Source organism: Polyergus mexicanus, unplaced genomic scaffold (assembly GCF_030449975.1).
Source record: "Polyergus mexicanus isolate NDT 795.1 unplaced genomic scaffold, iyPolMexi1.0 SCAF_2, whole genome shotgun sequence".
In the NCBI taxonomy this organism is placed as follows: Eukaryota; Metazoa; Arthropoda; class Insecta; order Hymenoptera; family Formicidae; genus Polyergus; species Polyergus mexicanus.
The window spans coordinates 12,521,110-12,542,585 of NW_027223322.1; the positions used below are offsets into that span (position 1 = coordinate 12,521,110).

The following is a 21,476-nucleotide window of genomic DNA, read 5'->3' on the forward strand; positions in this document are numbered from 1 at the left end:
ATCACTTCGAGATAATGCAAAACGATGTTTCTCTTTTTCTACAATGCTGCTTGCAATACAGTAATATATCATTATAATATAACAGAGAAATATAGGCAAATGTATACGGATTAAGATCGTTGATACGCACTAGATGTGATTTATTGCGTTACGCTCACTCCGATTTATCAGTCATGACGTGGTAATAAGTTTTAATGGAATTAGGGTAAAAATCGGATAATACTTGTTATGGTTATATACGCACCGCCTCTATGATAGCTGGTATCTATCAATAAAATACTCGATGTTGTAACCGTCTGTTACGTTATCGCAATCTTACTTTATTTCAGAATGTACAATCAAATTCAATTTATATTTCTGCTCGTTATCATTTAATCAACATTTCATCGCAGCGAATAACACTTTCTCCTTTTATTCAATTAAATTATACTCCTATAAATATGCTTTTTAATATTGCATTTTAATTAAAATTTTTACATGCAAATTAATACATCGCGTCTATTTATAATTTATTTGAATGGAACAAGGAGGGCGCATATATTATATCGCACATATGGCAGAGATCGCGTTTGAAAGGATCAATCGAACATGCATAGCGAAGTTGAAATGCAGTTACAAATGCAGGGAGATCAATATGTTGCGCGCTATACGCGATATGTTACCGCTCGTGTCTATATTTTTAGCGCGATTCTGGGGCAACGCGGTAAAGATTCGAATCGGCGCATCGGGATCGAGCGTATTTCATTAGCGGATTTCATTAAGCTAATTAGGATCCTTCGTTACGCGTGTCCGTTTTGTAATTACGGGCGCGGAAACGCTCCGCGGAATCCGTGGAAGCTGCAAAAATTGCGCATTCTGTAGCTTGGATGTTCTACTTGTCGGTCCTCGACAAGTCCCCGACAAGTCCCCGACAAGTCCGCGATACCTTGACGGAAAAAAAAAGGAGTCTTAGTGAGCGCATTTTTTTCCCCCTAATGCACCGCGATAAAAAAATCTTTCCAAGATTATTACCTGCATTATTATTGTCGGTTCTATTATTCGCATCCATAGATAATTATTAAGATACTTTAATTTTCTTACATATGTATTTATAATTTTTTTTCTTCCTATTTACCATATAATTCTTTTAACTTACAGTTGATTTAATTTACGATTAATTTAATTTATTTAATACAATCACTTTTTTCTTATAATTATATTTTAATAAAATTATTATAATTATAAGTACTTTAGTCGCTTTAATTTATAAATTATAAGGTTTCGAGAATTTTCGAAATAGGCTTTAGAAAATTAATCGTGACGCGAATTATCGACGCGACAACAACTGTCTGGCAGCTCGTTTATTGTTGCTCGTTATTATTTCGCGCACGGATCGAAACACACATTGTCATCGTCAATTTATTCTCGCGACGCAGGTGCAGAGGTGCGACACGTACAAGGCAGGTGCGAGACAGACAAAGCGATCTAACCCAAATTCTCCGCTGACAATTACGGCCCCGGTTTTCACCGTGACTCGCGGTTTCCCTCTCGCAGTCACAAATAGATCGAAAAGATAATAGATAAAGAGGAATGTGACGGAAAAGCATCCTCTCGTGTACACAAATGTGTACGTGTGTATTACATTTGTATGTGTATGCGATTAACCGCGGTCATATCTCATCGTAACGCGGACAGAATGAGCTTATCGCGCGGGCAACACAGATTGTCTCCATAGATATCACATCGGCGGATTTTACTTTTGCGAAATTGAAATATGGCTTAACTTTAATCGGGATCGTTTGTCCGTGTTTAGAAAGCGATTCATCTACTTGCATCCCTGCCCATTTTCTCCGTAACAATACGGTGCTTTCGAGTGCTCTCGATGTCTCTGCATAGTTCTGATTGTGAGACGTGTTCGCCAATCGTTAAAATTAATTTCCTCAATTGTTTGAAAAAAATTCATAGGAATGTAATTTTCATACTTTTCTTACTAATATTTCATTTATTATCTCATTTTTAAAAATATATATAATATCTCATTAAAAAAAACAAAAAAAAACAATTTTTTTTTTTTTTTAATTTTAAAATCCTAAAATATATTTTGATAGATCTATTAAAATACATTACTTGTTCGAAGCCGAAATTCTCTTATCAACGTTCATCTTTGACTTGGGCGTTTACGAAAGGTACGGTTCCTTGGCACAACTGCGTGCGATAATAACGCTATCATTTTCGCAGTGATCGCCTATGAACCGCCGCAATAACACGCTATAAATAACCGCAGGCAAACCGGTATTAAGGTCAGATGATGGTAACGGCGGTGGATCCACGATCGCCTCCGCATATCCCGAAAAAGCAATGATCTCAATCAGAATTATACGCCCGTGTCCGGTTGCGGATCCCGCCATGTTCGTTGCGAATGCATTTCGTCCGCGGTGTGCGAGATACGCACATATGTACGCGAGATGGAGAAAGAGAAAAAGAAAGAGACGGATCATGGGGAGAGAGATCGCGGATGCGATCGCGAATGCGATGTGCACTGGCCCGCTCCGACATGCTCTGCTTGTCTCTCAGCAAACGCGACTTATTATGAGGCGCCTCTCCTCTCTCATCTTTCTCTCGATCGTCTCCCTCCGTCTTGCTCCTCTGTAAATGTTATTTTGTCGATTTTCTTGCCGGTATACGGAGCACAGTGTTCAGTGTTAGCCTGGCATTTACGGTATTTTCGCCTTTATCATATCTTATACGTTATAAATATCGTGGAAAAATGGATTAATTTTTTAAACTAGAGATATAAAGATACAAAAATAAATTTCCTAACTGAAAAATCGAGTTGAAACAATTTTTTAGAAAAATTGAAAAATCCTCGGGGAACTTTCCCAATATTGTTTTTATTGAAAATAAAATTGTATCATTCGCGAGTTTTATTATCGCTGCTTTTTTTCCCGCTCTCTCGCTTTTCCTTTTTATTTATTTTTACTTATAAAGAGTTAATCTCGCGTTTCAAAGTAACCGATATCGGATGAGTGTCGATTTTCGATACTTACTTTCTAACATATTTATGATATATAAGAAGAAGTCTCTATATTTTTTCCAAATAATCGACGTATTTTTCGATCCATATATTTGATTTCAGTCGCATGAAAAGATATTCCTTGGAATGTTTCTTTTTTCTCCTCAGATCTCGTTAGATCTCGTGGGAGGTGCTTCTTATCGATGCGTAAATTTATCGCGCGACTTTAGCGGATTTCCCATGAGAATCGATGATCCTCTTGAAAAATGAAGAAGGAACAAAGAAAAAAAAAAATTCCCTGAGAAAGAAACAAGGCTTTGACATGATGATGGCGAACACATGAGTGCGCGTCTGCTTTTCCAGAAGATGCTTTTCTTTTTCCCATCGCCCGAGCTGCATAAATTCTGACACGTACGTCCGCGATCGTTAAACTGTAAGGAGGAACGGGTTTTGTCGGCATCGTAGGAGGAAGCCCGACGAACCGGGCTTCCATTACCGTTGTAAGAGTATAGCTCAGGGCCGTATTACGCAAGAGAGCCGGTCCGACGAACCTGATCGTCCGACAATGATCCCTATGTGGATCTCTCCCCACTGAACCTTGTCCGACCGGATCTCTTTCCTTCGATCGCGGGGTCGAAGGTCATTCGAGGGGTTTGTCTCGAATCCGTCGAGAAATACCTGAACAAAATATCTATTGCACACGCGTGATCAACGTGACACAACTCATACAAAACAAAGAAGTTACACACCCATTCTTAAAAAGATATAGAAAGAAATATTTTACTACTAAAGTTAAAAAAAAAAAAAATAAATAAATAAATAAAACTTCGATTAAGTTAATATAATTTCTCCACTCTCTCTCTCTATTGTCTTTAATAACATTTAAAAAAATAATAAATATATTAAAAAGTTTTAAATATTCTAATATTTTTATCAAAAATTAAACCCCTCGTTTTACGCGTTTCTTTTCTTCTGGTAAGATTCGAATAATAATAGATACTTAAAAAAAAAAAAAATTGTGATGACGTCTGCAGATCCCTGAAATATTGGGCTTAAAATCCATATATGTGCGTGAAAGTAGGGCGAATTATCATATCGAAGGGAAATGAGATAGCTGAGAAAAAGAGGCGGTAAAAGTCTGCATATCAGCCGGTTGACTCGCTTGACGGATATCGTCGATGCATATATAGCACTGCACGCCCACATTCCGATGAATCCGAGAAGCGAATCTTCTCGTCTTCGTTACTCGAGTCTCTTGTGCAGCGTGCACCGATGTTTACCGACGCGGTCCCGCGTCATGTCCTTCTTTCGCAGGACACGTCCGCCTCGAGTTCCCTTTTGCGAGAGAGATCGTGATGAGCAACACGCGAAACGAATTAAAAGTGCAGGCGATTAATTTGCGGGCGTATGCAGAAAGTTTGTCGAGCACGGTACTTTAATCCCAAATTGACATTTGAACTGACGGTGTCGATGTATTATTGGGAAAGTTTATGAGACGATTTTCAAAAAATGATATAACAGACGGGGAAAAGACTTATCCTACCTTTTTATTTTACTTATATTTAATCTCTACTTTAATTTTACTCTGTTCCTTTCTATACATACACAAATTTTATTTTAATAACATCCTCTCTCTTGTATTTTAATTTTATATCTATATATGTGATCTTTGTATTACTTTTGATTTCGAAGATTAAATTATAATGAAATTTTTTTTTTTCACGGTATAATCAAGAAAAATGATAAATCATTTTTTAAATAACATATAGAAAACATATAGAACTGTAATTCCGATCATGACTCGCTTCGATCTCGGAAGTAATCTCGAAGCCTGACTTACCCGATGTAATATCGAGACGTCGCGCGCCTTGAAAGGCGGGCGTGTCGTGTCTTGGAAAGGAGGTCGACATATTATCGATCGATTCGAGCGACAATCGTTATCAAACTTTGATTTAGCCGGATCTACGAATACGTAGTATATTTCTTCGCGAACTATACGACGAGCCCGGAATATGCCGGGCTAAGGTAATCGCTAAGCGATTTACGCCGCTTACGATATACAAGCGTTATAAATTAATTGGCAGAGGCGTATTTTACCATCACCGTGAAGAGCCGGTCGTGCACTATCGATTGGCGTGCAACACTGCAAAGGACGTCGACCTCAAAATTCTACCGACTAGAGTACGGAGAAACGATCGATAGTCGTGCCGAACGTCTACCTTTCGAGCGTTGGCGTTCTCGCTACTTCCGACGCCGTAATTGTCATCTATAGCTCCGCGGATTCCAACTCGCGGAGATCTTCCATTCCGTATAAAATAGAAAACCGTTAATGCTGAACTCGCTTTTTACATACGTTAAACACGTTCATCACCGCGGACAATCTTCCTGATTCCAATCAAATTCATGCTTAATTAAAATCTAAAGTTCACGAAAATCGATATTTATTAAATAATTTAATTTAATAGAAATGATGAAATATGATTATTAATTTATTTGCAATTAATATCGTGATTTAATTAATAATAAATTAGCGACCAATTAATTTTAATTTTTGTAGTACAAATATCAAAATTAATACAAAAAGATTATACGCATGCGTAGAAATAAAATTTGAAATAAAAAAAAGGATATGATATTAAAATACAATTTGCAGACATAGAAAAATAAAATTAAAATTTAATAAAAATAAAACACAAAAAAATCAGATAAGTTTTAAAGTCTATTTATCATTTTTGAAAATCCTTTCATAAAGCTCCTCAATAATATTATATGTTAAACTATAGACGTATGTGTGCGACGTTTATTTCGCCCGTATCTCTCGCGATACGGCATTATTAATATCTAAAGGTGGGTATACATTTAGCGAACGAACAGCGAATGCGAACGTCTTGTGAAACATTTTGGACGTTTTTCTCGCACGAATTGTCTTTGATGTACCGCCTCATCAGGGAATCGAACCGAACGCGAATCGAACGTTTCGCTAGCATTCGCTTTGGCGTATATATCTGTTGAATGATAACAACGAACGTTCGCATTCGTTGTTCGTTCGCTAAGTGTACACCCACCTTTACACGTGAGTGCGAGGCATCGCAGTCGTTGTGGATTAATACGTTCTTATCTCGATTCTGTTGCGTTCCGAAACGAAGACGAGCGCGGAATGTCATTGTTCGCGGGATACCGTCTTTACGGATGCAAGTCGTAGCGCAGTTGTGTGTAGTTGTATATAGTTGAATGCAGCTTTAGCTCGGTAACGTTCTTTTGCGCGGGCCGAAGATAGCCACCGCGAGTTTCAAGAGATTAATGACTTCCTTATGGCATTTATGTTCGTGCATATTCACGCGCATCCCGACTTAAATGGGGACCATCCGATGCATCCGATGCGTCCCAATATTCGAGAGTGTTCGCAATAGAATTTTCTATTCGGAATTTATTTATTTTAATGTAATAGGAATTGTAATAACAATAGGATATAGTTTTAATAGCGATAAAATACCGATAGCGATAGAATATATTCCAACAATGAGTTTTAAAAATATTTTCATCTGTTTCAATCTATTTTAATCATTTCTATCTTTTTTTTTTTATATTTCTATTGTTGGATATATTATTGTATATTACGTAAAACTCTTAAGTTAAGATGTTAATACCTGAGATTGAGAGATAGTATGTTTTGATAATATATTAATAAATGTAGAATGTGTGGATCGTCAAGAAAAAATAATATATACATCATGGATTTATATAATTATCAATTATCAATTATTGAATTTTTCTATAAGCTTCTCTCTCTCTCTCTCTCTCTCTCTCTTTCCCTCTCTCTTCCTTTCTCTCTTTATCGAGTTTTCGATTCTTATTAAATAAAATTTGACATTCAACACGAATCGCTCGCGTCATCGTTCTTAAACGAATTTTATTCATCCTTCACGAGCATAAGTGATAAATCGCGATCATGTGGTCCAGACGTGATTTACCATATCTCGTACAATGATATTATTCAATGATCATTTCCCTTCACGATTCTATGACCCGGGGGGGGATTTCATCTAAACATGCCAATTATTCCTTATTTAGCATACAACGGTGGAAAGGCGTTTTCACCGGAGTCATAGGTTACCGTTTTACATGGCGATACGTAATGATCGCGTGGCGAGGTCTTCTATCTTCTTCTCTCGAAGGTAGAAGGTGAAAGACGAGGAAAAGATGAAGGAGGACGCGATGGCGATATTCGCGCGCATTAACCAACGGTCGGGAGTGCTCTTGCGGACGGCGTTTACGGGGTTTGACGGCGGCTCCGTAAGTCGTGACCGATCCTCCGGTGGGAATCCGCCCTGAGATCAACTCTCATACGCCTCGAGAGAAGCTATGTTTCCGTATCTCCCTTTCTCTCTCTTTCTCACTTGCTAGACTTTTTCCTATTCCTTTCTCTAACATTCCATCGCGTCTCTCTCTCTCTCTTTCTCTCTCTCTCTCTCTTTCTCTCTTTCTTACAATCTCTGTAGCCTATGGTACTAATAGTGCACATAGACTCTCGGCGTATACAATCCAGCACACAGTCAAGAAATGATCTCGTGCAATTGGATCGCACGCTGTATGTGTAACATTATTCTCGTGTGCGCGACAGAACCGCTTCGACTGCGATTCATTTGATCCTGCTACTTAAATTTCGGTAGTCGGAAATATGATTTGCATGCGAAAGAAACGCGAGAGGAAGAAAGAAAGTTTTCTTTATGAACGGCGATAAGATAAAAATCTATTTGTCTATGTTTAACAACGCTTAAACACCAGTTTGTTTATGATACTTAAATCTCGTAAAATTTTTCAATAATATTTTTGCAGAGATCGTCTTATGAGATCGAACATTTATGTAGGAGTATTAAAAGAAATGAGATATTTATATATATTTGTTACTTTATTGATATAATCATTGAAGCATTGGATATATACTTTTTATACACTTATATCAACATTAGCATCAAATTATTTTTAATAATAATGATAATAATAATAATAATAAGATATATTTGTTCTATGGGTATAAATATTGGAAATGTCATTACAATCTTCCGATTTTTACATACCTAAGAGGATGCTAAGTCAAATGAATGAGATCTTTTTCAATTGACATTTGTAACCAGCCGCATGCTCGGCCTGAACAATCTTCTAAGGAATTTCGAAACAGAGAATAACGAATTCCTTTCTCGTATTTCGATCGCTTTTTATTACTCCTTCCTGAATGTTCGGATGATGTTGAACATGTTCGAATATGTGTCCTTTCGAGATCTGTTAAAAATAGCCTAATTGTGAGATCGGTGAAAGGTAAAGACAATAATGGATTGCAAAACTGTATAGTGAGATCATGAAGAATCGAATCAGATATGTAGAGTTTTGAAAAAGTATAAATTTTAATATATAAATATACTAATGATAAAATTACCATAATTTTTTCACAATATTCAGGAAATATATAAGATGTGTTTGTGTAATAATTTAACTATTTTCACAAAATTTTTATTTTCAATTTCCTTTCTAAATAAATACGCCATTAAATACATTTCTTATTTTATCATCCTTTATTGAACTTATTGTTAGTCAATAAATTATAAAGATTAGTAATTATAAAGAATAAATATAATATCTGAAGATACGATTTTCGCGCGCAATTCGCTTATAAAATTGTGCAATAATTATTGAATACGTTGGATCACTCCCATGCGACAAAGAAAACCTCTTTACGTCATGCGATCTTTCGTGCTGTCGGAACATTTCGAATGCCAATTGTACGATGCATTATTCTGACGTACGCCAAAGATGACGTAATAGTATATATATCGTATAGAATTGGTGATTAATGAGTTTCCTAATGTAAGTGGCAACACATTTTTTTGGCTACTTAAATTATCAATTATTGTAATTTTTTTACCTTTTTAGAATCATTCCCGAAAAAAATTTATATATATATATATATATATATATATATATATATATATATATGATGAAAGAATAAAATAAATACAAAACAGAAAGAATAATTAAGTCGTGTATATAAACATTTATTACATATATAGTTTTGTACGTTTCCTTAATATGAGAGATTAATCATTGAAAAGGAAATTTTTACACATTACTTGTAGCTTGTGTGTTTAAATTTTGTCGCTTCCTCTTTGAGATTGTAGGTACACAAGGAAGTCGGAAGTCTCATTAATTGCCACTCTGTATTAGATAGAGGGAGGGGGGAAGGGGGGAGGAGGGCGGTTTTCGACGCCATGGGCAATCTCGAACATTCCGCTGGTGGAATTGGAGGCTCGTCGAAAGCAATTAACGTGTCAATTAGCCAAGTAGTACGCGGCCATTTGCGGCGATTAATACGAATTCGAGCATTCTATCGTCGACGACGGAAGTTACGTTGATGATCGTGTTTCGCCGGTCTTCCTGTACGTTTTCTTTGACGATTTCAAGAAGGATTGCAGCGGGCATGGAGAAATAAATTTTACAATCTGAAGTATCTTTGCAGTTAATTTGCAAGATTCGACCAATGTTTGAAAATTATTTTTTCATAGATATAATATTTATTTGTCGCAATATTATATTAACGCATAGGGGGAAAAAAAAGCATATTGTATCAATTTTTATTACACTGAAATAGTAATTAAATTGTATATAAATAATAATTATTACATATAAAATAATTATATAATATGTATATATTTTTTTTTTCGATGTCATCTTTTATTTGCTTATAAAAATTTATGGATAAAATTCCGATAAGGGTCCGGCTCCGATTTCGATGAAACTTTGTGAAAAGCTTCCTTTTAGACTAAAATGAAAGCCCCTAAAAGGAATTTTTGCGACTTCTACGAGAAAGTCATTTTTTAGGAGAAAATGGTAAAAAGTATAATAATTGTGATAATCATTTACATTAGCAAATATCTTGCCAATGACCTTGATCTTCGCATATGTTGTAAAGATGAGGTTGCTGATTAACTTGATTTTATTTGGCGGTCTCGTATAGTTTTGAGATATTTAACGAAAAAGATTTCAATATGTGTGAAGGTCGAGATGATCGGCGAACTGTAAATATAAATCCGCTAATGTAAATAATTATCGATTCAGTACCATTTTCTCTTAAAAAATGACTTTCTCGTAGGAGTGGCCAAAATTACTTTTAGGATCTTTCATTTGAATCTGAAAGGAAGCTTTTCGGAACTCCATCCAAATTTATTAAACTGATTATTCGAGAACGTTTGCGACAAATTAAAGTTTACATTTCTAGTTTTCATTATATCCGCGCTTGTATTCTCGAGCGTATTAGGAGTATAATGAACGCACGATATCGATTCAATTCCACTCATCGTAACGAGTTCTCCCTGATAATGAAAGAGGAAGCGCGGCTCTGATGAGGCTGCGAAATTATTAATTTCTATATTACCTTCGCGCACGAAGAGAGGAAAATCCGATGTAAAAGAAGAGGAAGAGCGAGACGCGGATAAGGCGCGCTTTGATTTTTCGATATTTTTTCGCTGTTAGATTACGCGAGTTTTATTTCGAGATGTCGACTCTAAACGAGATACCTTATAAGATGCGCCGCTACCGCTGTTGCGTTCATCGATTAACCGTCCTACCGGTTTTCCAAAGTACATACATACGTTTATACCCACGTAACGTAACGGTCCAACGAGCGACCACCGAGGGTTCGGTGACAGCCAGAGGACCGGTTGCTCGATTCTCGGTAAATCCATGTCGGGCTTTTATAGAACAGGACATACACCATTGTAGATACGGTCGATTTTCGTTAACCCTTTCGAATCCGCATGTCCTTTGCTTTTGATACTTTATCATTAAATTATTAGATTTATATATATATATATATATAATTTAATATTGTATATCGTACAAATTTTTATAATATATAATTAAAAATTTGCATGTTATATACAATGTTAAATTTATTTTTATTTACTTAATTTTATTACATGGTATATTAAATGGTATATTAGTACACACGATAAGACTATAATTTTCTTTAATAAGAATAAAATTTTACATAAATATATAAATATACATAATTATATAAATTTAATAAATAATTATAAATAATATATTATGTGCAAATATATAATTGAATATATAATTCTAAATTATATTTTTTATACAATTTAAGTGTTTAAATATAAGATTTATAATTGCGAATTATAATTACATATAATATACAATTTTTAATTATATATCTGTAATATATGAATTTTAAGTCGTAAATATAATAAATTATAATAAATTAAATAAATATAATAAATTATTAAGCCATGAAGCACGTGAAAAATATTTTTAGAAATATCGCGATTAATTTTGTTAGTCTGATGTTTCTGCTTACGATAGCATTCCAAGGTTTACTTTTTTTCATTGTCCGTTGTTTTGTATATCAAGAATGATGACCCTGAAATGAATGAGCGGGCCCGCTGGGGCGTGACGTAAATCTAATTTTCGTTGATTGACGCCAAACGAGTGCAATGGGCCGTGACAAATGGCGATGGGTCCGTCCGATTAAACGCGAAAACCCGTGTGTATTTATCAAGCACTCTGGCAAATCAGTTTTCATTTGTGAAAAAACAAGTCAGTTGTCTGACAGTTCGATAGACCTACGGTCGCCTCCCTCATTGAGACTTATATCGATAACCGAGATGTGTCATTTTTGTCGGCTCGAAGGTGGCTTCCACCTCCGGGCCGTCGAAGGACGCTTGAATAACGAGCGCTTGTTCCATTCGCGAGGTATCGACGTAAAAGCGTTTTTCTTTAGAGATGCAACAAGTTAGGAGGATCATACTATACATATGCATACGTGAAAATATGAATACGTTTCATACTACGCTTGTAATATGATCGTTGAATGAATCACTGATGAGCGAGTCCTGGCAACGATCGTCGGTTGGACAGAAATTCTACGGCATTTTGGCGAAGTTCACAATTGGATCGTGTGTGCTTCACGCATACCGGATTCTTGCTTCGTTCGTACGAGAAACCCCGACACACGCGTGTGCGAGTCGCTAATTCGAACGCAGAAAGGCACGAAAGCTACGAAGGAACGAGGATGGATGACAACCGTGAGTCACGCAGCTTGCGTTTATCCTTGTCGCATTGTCATCGTTACAGACCGTTCTTTGTTATCGCTCGTAAAACCGATATATACAATAATACTTCGCCTTCGAGTTAATTCTGTGAATGCTCTAATTAAATTATTGATTTAAGAAGTCGCGGTAGAATAAAATTTAATTAAAATAATGTAAATGTCTAAAAAATAATAATTATATAAAAAGAACTTTACATATATAAAATTAAATAAATAATATAAACTTATAATTTAATTACATTAAATTTATGATTTTATATATATATATAAAGAATTATATATTATATTTATAATTCATATATTGTATCTTATTTGTTATATATTATATACTCCTTTTTTATGATGCAATATTTAATTACAAATTATAATTAATAATTACACTTAAATTATCATTTTCTGTTATATTTTTTTGTAATATGAATTTAATGTAAGCTAAATACAATTATTATTAAACCACATATAAATACGTAGAAATGATTCAATTATTAGTGATTATTGAGATTAATTGTATGCGTATGTATTTTCAAAGATTAAAAAAAACATGCGGCAACTTTGTCATCCTGTACAATGTATATTAATACACACTATGGTATTTATGTAAATCTTCAATTGCAATAATAATGATGAACGTACAGCTAGAAATCATCATCGTGTACTTTCGAAGTTTCGATCGTTGCTGAAATCCCGCTCAATTACCGATAAATTATGAATTATTTTATACCGACGAATCGTGTAACATTGCGCGAAAAGAATGCTTAACAAAACGCGCCGATTCGCTTCGATTTGTTTTCACTTGATCAGGTCATTACACCGGCTTATCTCGTCACCGGTTGTCATATCGTACGTGTAGGCGTGATGTGCAAATAACAAGAGAAACGAATGTGCAAAAGAAATTAGCGTGGACACACTAGGCACGTTACTTGAAATAAAAGAAAGCAACGAGTGATATACATATTTTTTTCTTTCTCTCATTGTAATATTCATCATCGAGGAAAAAGATCTTTCTACGGGACATTAATGAGAGTATACGAGAGCGCCCCCTTTCTTTTCGATTGATAGGAACGGATCCATTATTCGCGAAAATTACTGTCGGGATCTTTATTACGATGCGGTGAGAGATGGAACTAGATGACACAATGCAAAGAAATTCTGGAAAATCGGTCGCCCGGTTTTCCTCTGATCAAAAGACCCTTTGAGACGCATGAAGAAGGGAGAAGAAGGAGGTGGAGGAGGAGTAGCCGGGTTACTATTTTTCGCCGCTCTTTTATCCCCTACGGGACGAGAATACATACAGCGGCGCCCAGTTTCAGAGCAGACGGCGCTGGAAATAAGACACGGGTGGAAGAGTTTTTGAAAGAAAAAAGATGAGAGTGTAAGAGAGTGAGCGAGCGAGCGTGAGAGAACAAAAAAGAGAGAAGAGACGCGCGCGTCGCCGAAACGAGAGACACGCTAACTCTCGTGCACTACTTCCGGGCTCCTTCTTCGTAACGAGCCCACCCTCTCTGCTTTGGCCCGTTTTTGAAAGGAAATTTCCACGAGAGACGAACGTTAACGAAACATCCTTAAAATTATTCACTCCATTCGAAATTTTGCTTTGTACCATCACGTAGCAACACGAATGAAGAAGAGAACAATAATATTAGTAGTATTAGAAAAAAAAAAAATTGTTCGACAAGAATTTACATAAAATAACGAAATTTTTTTTCGTTTTTACTAGATTTTATTGTAGGAAAAAAAAACAACGTTATTCGAACTGATAAATCTGTAATAATAAAATTATTAAAATTATTTCAATTGTTTATTACGTTACGTTATTATATTACGAGAGATAGTATTACAACAAATAATTAAAGTTATCGATATTTTTTTTACTGTTATATTCAATAATCTCTCTTTCTGTAAGAATAAGGATCTTTAGAGTTGAAATTGGAGGTAAGAATTTGAGAACATTATGTATGTATTTATACGTTAAAAATTAATTCGCAATTTATTATATTGTGAAGAATAACGGTTTCAATTTTGAGAAAATCCTTGAAGTTTTATATGCGTGTATCGCTTCCATCATTGACTTCTGAATATTTCGAACGATCCGAAAGTACATTACATTTAATTCTTCCGTGACGTTTAACTGAAGCAGCCGTATAATTCGTACTACGTTAATACGATATGGGATATCTCGGAAGCGTGCGTATCGCGAGTGCGTGCGAGTGTGCGTGCATTCTGACCCGATGCGTCGTGTCGGGGCTGCCATCGCGTTCGTTCACTCTTTATAAATAGAAGCTTTAAATTCTGTCGCGAGACTCGGGCGTGGCTGGCCGCAAGAGGAGAGATCATCTACGATGATCCTAGTCGCGAAATGCATACATATATCATTCATCCGCTCGTTCTTTTCTCTCGTCTCGCCCTTTCTTTCATCTTGTTGTTTCACGTAACATTCACCGCCATTCAAATACCTCATTAGCCTCGTAAGTGATTTTGCATCATCATCAACTTGCGTTTAATAGAAAGAAATATTCTCTTATCTTTTTTTTCCCCTCTTTGCTTACCATCTCGAAAAAAATGCATATTTTCGAATATATATTTTAATTATTTTCTTGTATATATGAAATAATTCTTATTTTATTCTTTAAAGCCACACACACGGTCTCATTACATTAAACATATTGATTAAGAAATAAAGGAAATAAAAATATTGATAAATAAGATAACGAGTCAAAATATATGTCTTTTATAATTGTTTAATTTTAACATTTTATGTTTGGCATTTTGTTTGTAAATCTCAAACGAGAACATATACACAGGAGACTTTATAGCCACTTTGAATCGAGACCTGGCGATCGATTTAGCGTATTTGGATCGAGCGGCTTTGAATTGGCACTTTTGAGATTTAAGCTGGGTATAAATTCTGAAAAAAGTTCTCTCGACGAATAGAGTAAAGTTTGCGCGAAGCACGATCGGTACGCAAGTAGGATATTATTCGTTGACCTGCCGTGACCTCAACACTTGCATCGTTTCTACGCGCTTGTCTCTTCGTTATTCCTCGCCCGCGTTCTTTCGATTTTAACAGATATCATTCTTTTGTTACAGACATTCGTCGCACGTGTATACGAAAACCACAACTGACATGCCGTTTTTTCTGTAAGGTAAGATATGGGCATCTTTCATTATCAGCTGACGCGAACATCTCTTTATTCGAGCAGAACATGAAGACAATGAAAAAATTAAAAAATATCTAACTTTTTTAGTTTCTAATTTTTATCGTGACTTTGAGAACTTATGAATATATTTATTTTTCGAAGAAATAATTAATTTTAATTTTGTCGAAATTAATTTTTACGCACATGTTTTATATCATTATTTTCTTATCATTATATGCTATTATTTTAACAAACAATGTCATACGATTTTTAAAAAATTAATTTCTTGGATGTATAATTTTTGCGACAACTTATCTTACGATTAATTCATAAATTTATACTTTAGAACTTGGTAGAGAAACATGTATCTTTATCAGAAATAATATTTTAAACTGTCGTAATAATTATTATTGTCTGACATAATTATTTGATGATTTATCGGGTGACCATCAAGCGAGATTTATATAGAGAATATAGCCGAGAGGATATTGAGAAAGAAACTGACAATATTTTTCCGAGTACGAGAACAAAAGTGTACGGCAGTTAAAAAACTGTCTCTTGTAAAAAAAAAGTTCGCATTATTCTCCGAAATGCATTGTGCCACAAGATCGACATTATTTCGCATTTCATCGCGATGATAGAGGGAGAGAATCGATGGCTCGTCGTCGCGGATGGTCGCGATGGACTGTAATTGTCCCGGGAAACCGGAAACGCGTAATTACTCCACGTATCGAATGGTTTCTGCTGCGTACATTCCAGAATGCGTACTGTGCCGAACTTTTACAGCAATTCCAGCCGAATTTACATTCCTCGAACGTGAAAATGCATTTTTATATTTGCGAATCTACAATGGATACGGTTATTGTCTCGGTTACGAAGGTATAGATTTTCCATTGTAGAATAAAAGAAGAACTATGCTTTAAAACAACTTAATATAACTATATTATTTCTTCATATATATCTCTCACGTGTGGTCCTAAATAAAATGAATTTTCTTTAAATCTTTTTTTCATCTAAAATCATTATCTTACAAATATTCTAAAATATTTTTCTTTTTATAATTATGAATAATTATTACAATTATTAACGGTTTTAATAGAATATATAATTTTGATAACAATTTTATATATAACGTATATAATACTTATTAAGATATTCAATCTGTCATATTAGATACTCACACACACACAATTCGAATACATAATACTTGTTAACAAATCTGTTTCTCGATAAAACGAGTTAACTTAAGAAATAAGTTAAACGAATTGTCGGCACATTAATAATAATAATAATAATAAAAAAAAAAGATATGTGTATTAATAAGTCTATTATCTTGTTCCGGAACTGATTTAGGATCGTTGAATCGAGCGCGCATATCCGGTCCGATTTTTCATATATTTCTAAACATACAAATTTTCGTATCAAAGTCTCGATGATATCTCCCAGAGTTAGCAGAAAATTATGCAGACTGCATTCTCGAGCTGACAATTGCACGTACGACTTCTTAAAACGCACAAACTTCAATATTAATTCCGAGTAAGCGCGTGTCATCCTGCAAGAGTAGCTGTGTCAAGGACACACACACACGCGCGTTTGCTTTTACCATAATACTATTTCACGAATGACGCGTATCAATTTCTCACAATTCTCATCCACGCGGAAGGTGATTGTTTTCCAAAATTATGATAATTCGATAGTTACTGATTTTTATATAGATTTGGCGCCAAAAAAAAAAAATATATATATATATAATATATATTTTTGTATCACATAAAAAAATAAAACTCAGAATTGAAATTTTTGTTAATCTTTGCATTATTATCAATCAGAGTCGAGCGAAATATAATTAAATCAATGATTACTACGTAGGGGGGCGGAAATAATTATATCGGTCATAATTAATTTATCATTTCAGTCATTAATCAGAAAATAATTATACTTTTGATTATGATTGATGTAATAAATTAATGGAATGTTACAAAGCGATGTCGGTGCCCTTTTATACGCGATTCTTCAATTGATTACAAAGGTATATGAGATTATTAATAATTTAGTACAAACAATAATTTCTATTTATATGATAAAAAATAATCGAAGAAATAATTACTGCTTAATAAACTTATCGCGCGATTTTCACGGTACTAAACTTTTCCACGACGAAGTACTCACGGTACTTTTGAAAAATTCTACGTCAGAGTTCTTGTTTTATAAATTTCTCAAAAATTTAAGATAAAAGAAAAAAAAATTCCCGGGGTGAATTCTGTAATTATTTGACGCGCATATTTTTCGACGATGACATCGCACTTTATTCGACGTACTTTAGCGTCGTGTTATCCGACGACGACACCTTAATAAGAACCGGCAGCGCTAATTCTCGGCGGGCTTCCCTAGGCTTCTCCCGGCCCATCGTCGTCGTCAGCTGTGCGAAGGTCAGGGTCGCGCGCGCGCGCGCGCTCGAGAGGGTGCAATCGATGCAACGTCGCCACTGTAGCCCCTCGCCGGATGCAGTTACTATGGCGACCGTCTCTCCTGACCTCCATTGCCTAGAAGAGCGAGGCAGCCCGTCGACATACGAAGAGAGACCGGGGATTGAGTATCAATCCCTCCGGTTGGACGTGTGTGTGTGTGAGAGAGAGAGAGAGAGAGAGAGAGAGAGGGAGGGAGAGAGGGAGAAGTGACAGAAGGCGGCGGTGCGTTTGATGCATTCCGTGTCTTCTCGTTTTTCTTCCCGTCTACGATTCGTTAAAGGCGACATTCCGCGGGAGGAATTCCTTCCGCGTACTGGTTTCGTGTCTTAACGCGTGATCCGTTTTAGAAAGAAATAAATAAATAAAAAAACACTCGGATACGCGAATTTAATTTCTGCGAAAAGTGCACGCGAATAATCGTGCCGAGGTGACATTTTCTGTGTTTTTTTCGATCTCGTTATATTTTATGCGATGATAGATATATTAATCGTTGAACACAAACAGTGATGTAAATTAATGAAATAAAAGTATGTGTAGAATTGAAAGTTTATACATGTACATACGGATATATTTATAATTTTAAATCGCTAATAATATAATGAATTAAAATAAATAAAATTGATTGACAACTTAAAATATTATCTGAATTAATCATGAATTAATTATAACGTTGTTTAACAGAGTCAAATGATAATAATAAATAATTGTGTGATTTCTACGAATAAAATTAAATGTAAAAAAATATAATAATTATCTATATAACTACTTTGTATATTTAAAATTCTTTCCAAATGACAAGTTTTCTTCGCGGGTATCTTCTCACATTGAAAAATTACTAAAATCGATCTATCGCTTTTCTTTAGACACACATACACACACACATGTACGTACACACATTCAATCGCTGCAGAAATAAATTATAGTACGCGCGGGGTATCATTCACATCAGAATTAAGTTGCGCAAGGTCGCTGCGAGAGACGAAAGTAAGGTCAGCTGATACAAAATCAATATCCCCCCTCCCCCCACCCCGAATTGTGTCGACCTGGTCGCATCAAGACCACGCCTCCGTTCACAGTGCCATTCGCACGCAAAAGAAGTGACAGAAGAACTGAGAAAGCTATAAATATTTTTTCTTCTTCGCGCATCTTTCTACTTACCCATCTATTTACGTCCGCGATTTTTAGACGAGATTTCTCGAGATGGACGGCTGGAAGAGCTGGAAAAGTTCGGAGAGCTGGTTTTTCTCGGCATGGTACCAGCGCGTGAGAGAATCCTACTTTGCAGCTTGGTTCTTCGGGGTGTTTCAGAACAATAGGACGATGTCGACGAGCACCGCCCCCGGTGGCGGCGGTGGAGGTGTCGGCGGTGCCCTCAGCCTGATGGGTTGCGTGAGGGAGGCCTCGCCGCCCCCTCAGAACCATCACCCGCACCATCATTATCATCATCATCATCATCACCATCAGCAGCAGCAGCATCGCGCTTTCGGTCTCGGCGAGTTCCCCACAGTTCAGCACAGCATTGACCCTGTGCCCAAAGGTTAGTACTTAATTACTTGAGAACTCTTAGCATACTTTAACGTCATATATTTATGCTGGAAAGTATTCTGGAGAAAGTTTTAGGAATTATCGATTTAATTATAGAATAAATATATTGATAAATATATTATAATTTATAATACGTAATTACATATAATTACATAATACATATTACATAATTTTCTTATATAATTATAATAATATTAGAAAAAATAATATTAGAAAAATAGAAAAAATCGCGACGCGCCTTTAATATTTATTTTATTATGATTTTTAATTTCGTAAAAGATTGATGTACAGGGTGTCCCCAATTTAAATGGCAAAACTTCAAGAGCGTGTAGGGGACCGAAAAACTAAGACAAGAAGTCCTTTAGAGGTTTGCTCGTTTTTGCTCCATTTTAGAGAAAATCGCAAAAATTCAATCTCTCATTGTCAGTTGCTCTGTTGAGTCGATTGGCACCGAATAAACTTTCTGCTTCAAGGTTCCTTACATATGTAAACACTCGATGTTATCCTTTACGGTGTCAATCAATTCAAGAGAGCAATTAAGAGATCGAATCATATATGCAGTGCACCAAATATCACTAGAACAATGTCTAGCTACAATTAATGAGGTCAATGCTAGATGTAATGCTTGCATTGCTGCAAGAGGGCAACATTTTGAACAATATCTGCATTAAATAGATGATAACATAAATAAAATGCAAATAAATAAGTAAAAAAACGAAAATTTGTTCTGTTTCTTTTTTTTGTGATTTTCTCCAAAATAGAGTAAAAACGAGCGAACCTCTAAAGGACTTTCTGTCTTAGCTTTTTGGTTCCCTACACGCTCCTGAAGTTTTGCCATTTAAATTGGGGATATCCTGTATATTAACATTGTTTTTTTTTTTAAATAATAGAATAAAGTAATATAATGGAGAGTTAAAAAGTTTCAATAATTACCGAGCATATTTTTCGGTCATCCGGTCGCATTGTTCAAGTCGAAAGAATTTCTTAGGAAATTGCTTTATGTTGAGTTCCAGAAGATATTAGAAATACGACGCTTGCGGCGACAGTCTAGACGCATTGCTGGAAAAACTGCTTTTCCTTCTTGAGAATCGGATTCTTGGCGTCGCGCTCGTTTGAGATCACACGATATTCTCGAGACGTGTATTAGAATAAATCGCGAATAAACGAGGCGTATGATGAAACGTACGGATTTCTCGAATTCTTCCGCGTTTTTCGCGCGCAGTTTAAACGATTTTCCATAAGAAATCCGCAACATTTGAAAATGAAAAATTGTTTCTTTAATGTTGAATAGTATTCTCTCTTACATATATAATTACAATTTTACTATTTGTTTATACGTCATTGAATATATATTTCGTTTACATTTTATGTGTTTACTATAAAGATTAAAGAGAATTGATTTACCTCTGGAAGGCATTATTAATTTTTATTTGAGTAGTTTGCAAGTTGGCGTTACATTACGGTATTTGCAACTCGTAATACGAATACGAGGACGTCTTCTCCGCATCTCGAGCAAGGATGGTAAATCGAGGACGTCGTTAACGGTAGTAAGAAACGCGTATGTTTAATTAAGACCGGACAAAGATTAAAACAACGACGGTAGTTTTTTTTTTTTTTTATTTTTTTTTTACAGCAGGACCGCGGTTATGTGTCATTACGAGTGAATTTCCGGGTCAGATCTGTGTTATTTGATTAATTCCCGTTGAATTGCTAAGCTCCGAAGAACCGAAGAAATTAACTTGGGAGCTAATTTCTTAATCAAGGACACGAAGAACGGAGAGAAATTTCATGAATTCTCAATCAATTAATGTTTGTCTTGAAATCTTTTCATAGTTAATGCATTAATTTTTGAGAGAATTTAAACTTGAATTTCTCTTGTAAAAATTTAATTTGCCGCTCTTGCATATTAAATATTAATCTAAATTTTAGAGAAAAATTCAGCGGATATATTAATAAGAAAAACAAAGTTTTTATTTTACTATCTAAAATAGATTTCACTCTAGAGCTGCTTTTAATCAGAACTCGATATGAAATTCTGAGGATTAATTATATGAAAATCTGATTAAATAAAAATTTGTAATTTGACAATTTTCAAAATTTTTAAAAATATATTTGTGTAATTCGACTACTATATATGGCATATTTACAACAACATCAAAAAAATTCTAATTTTTAATCTCTTAATGTTTTTTTCTATGAGAATCCATTGTTTC

At 35.1% G+C, this 21,476-nt stretch overlaps 1 protein-coding gene across 3 annotated transcripts in view; it reads left to right on the plus strand.

Moving 5' to 3' along the window:
• LOC138940630 (uro-adherence factor A-like) overlaps positions 1–21,476 on the plus strand; it is a 62,652-nt gene that overhangs the window by 8,956 nt on the left and 32,220 nt on the right. Inside the window, exons 2-3 of one of the 3 annotated variants that reach the window (XM_070309709.1) lie at positions 15,201–15,256; positions 18,904–19,255. In XM_070309709.1, the coding sequence (XP_070165810.1) occupies positions 18,919–19,255 (337 nt within the window). In that variant the 5' untranslated portion in view covers positions 15,201–15,256; positions 18,904–18,918. Of the gene's footprint in view, positions 1–15,200; positions 15,257–18,903; positions 19,256–21,476 lie in introns of those variants that run through there. The other 2 variants (XM_070309727.1, XM_070309718.1) reach the window with 2 other exon arrangements.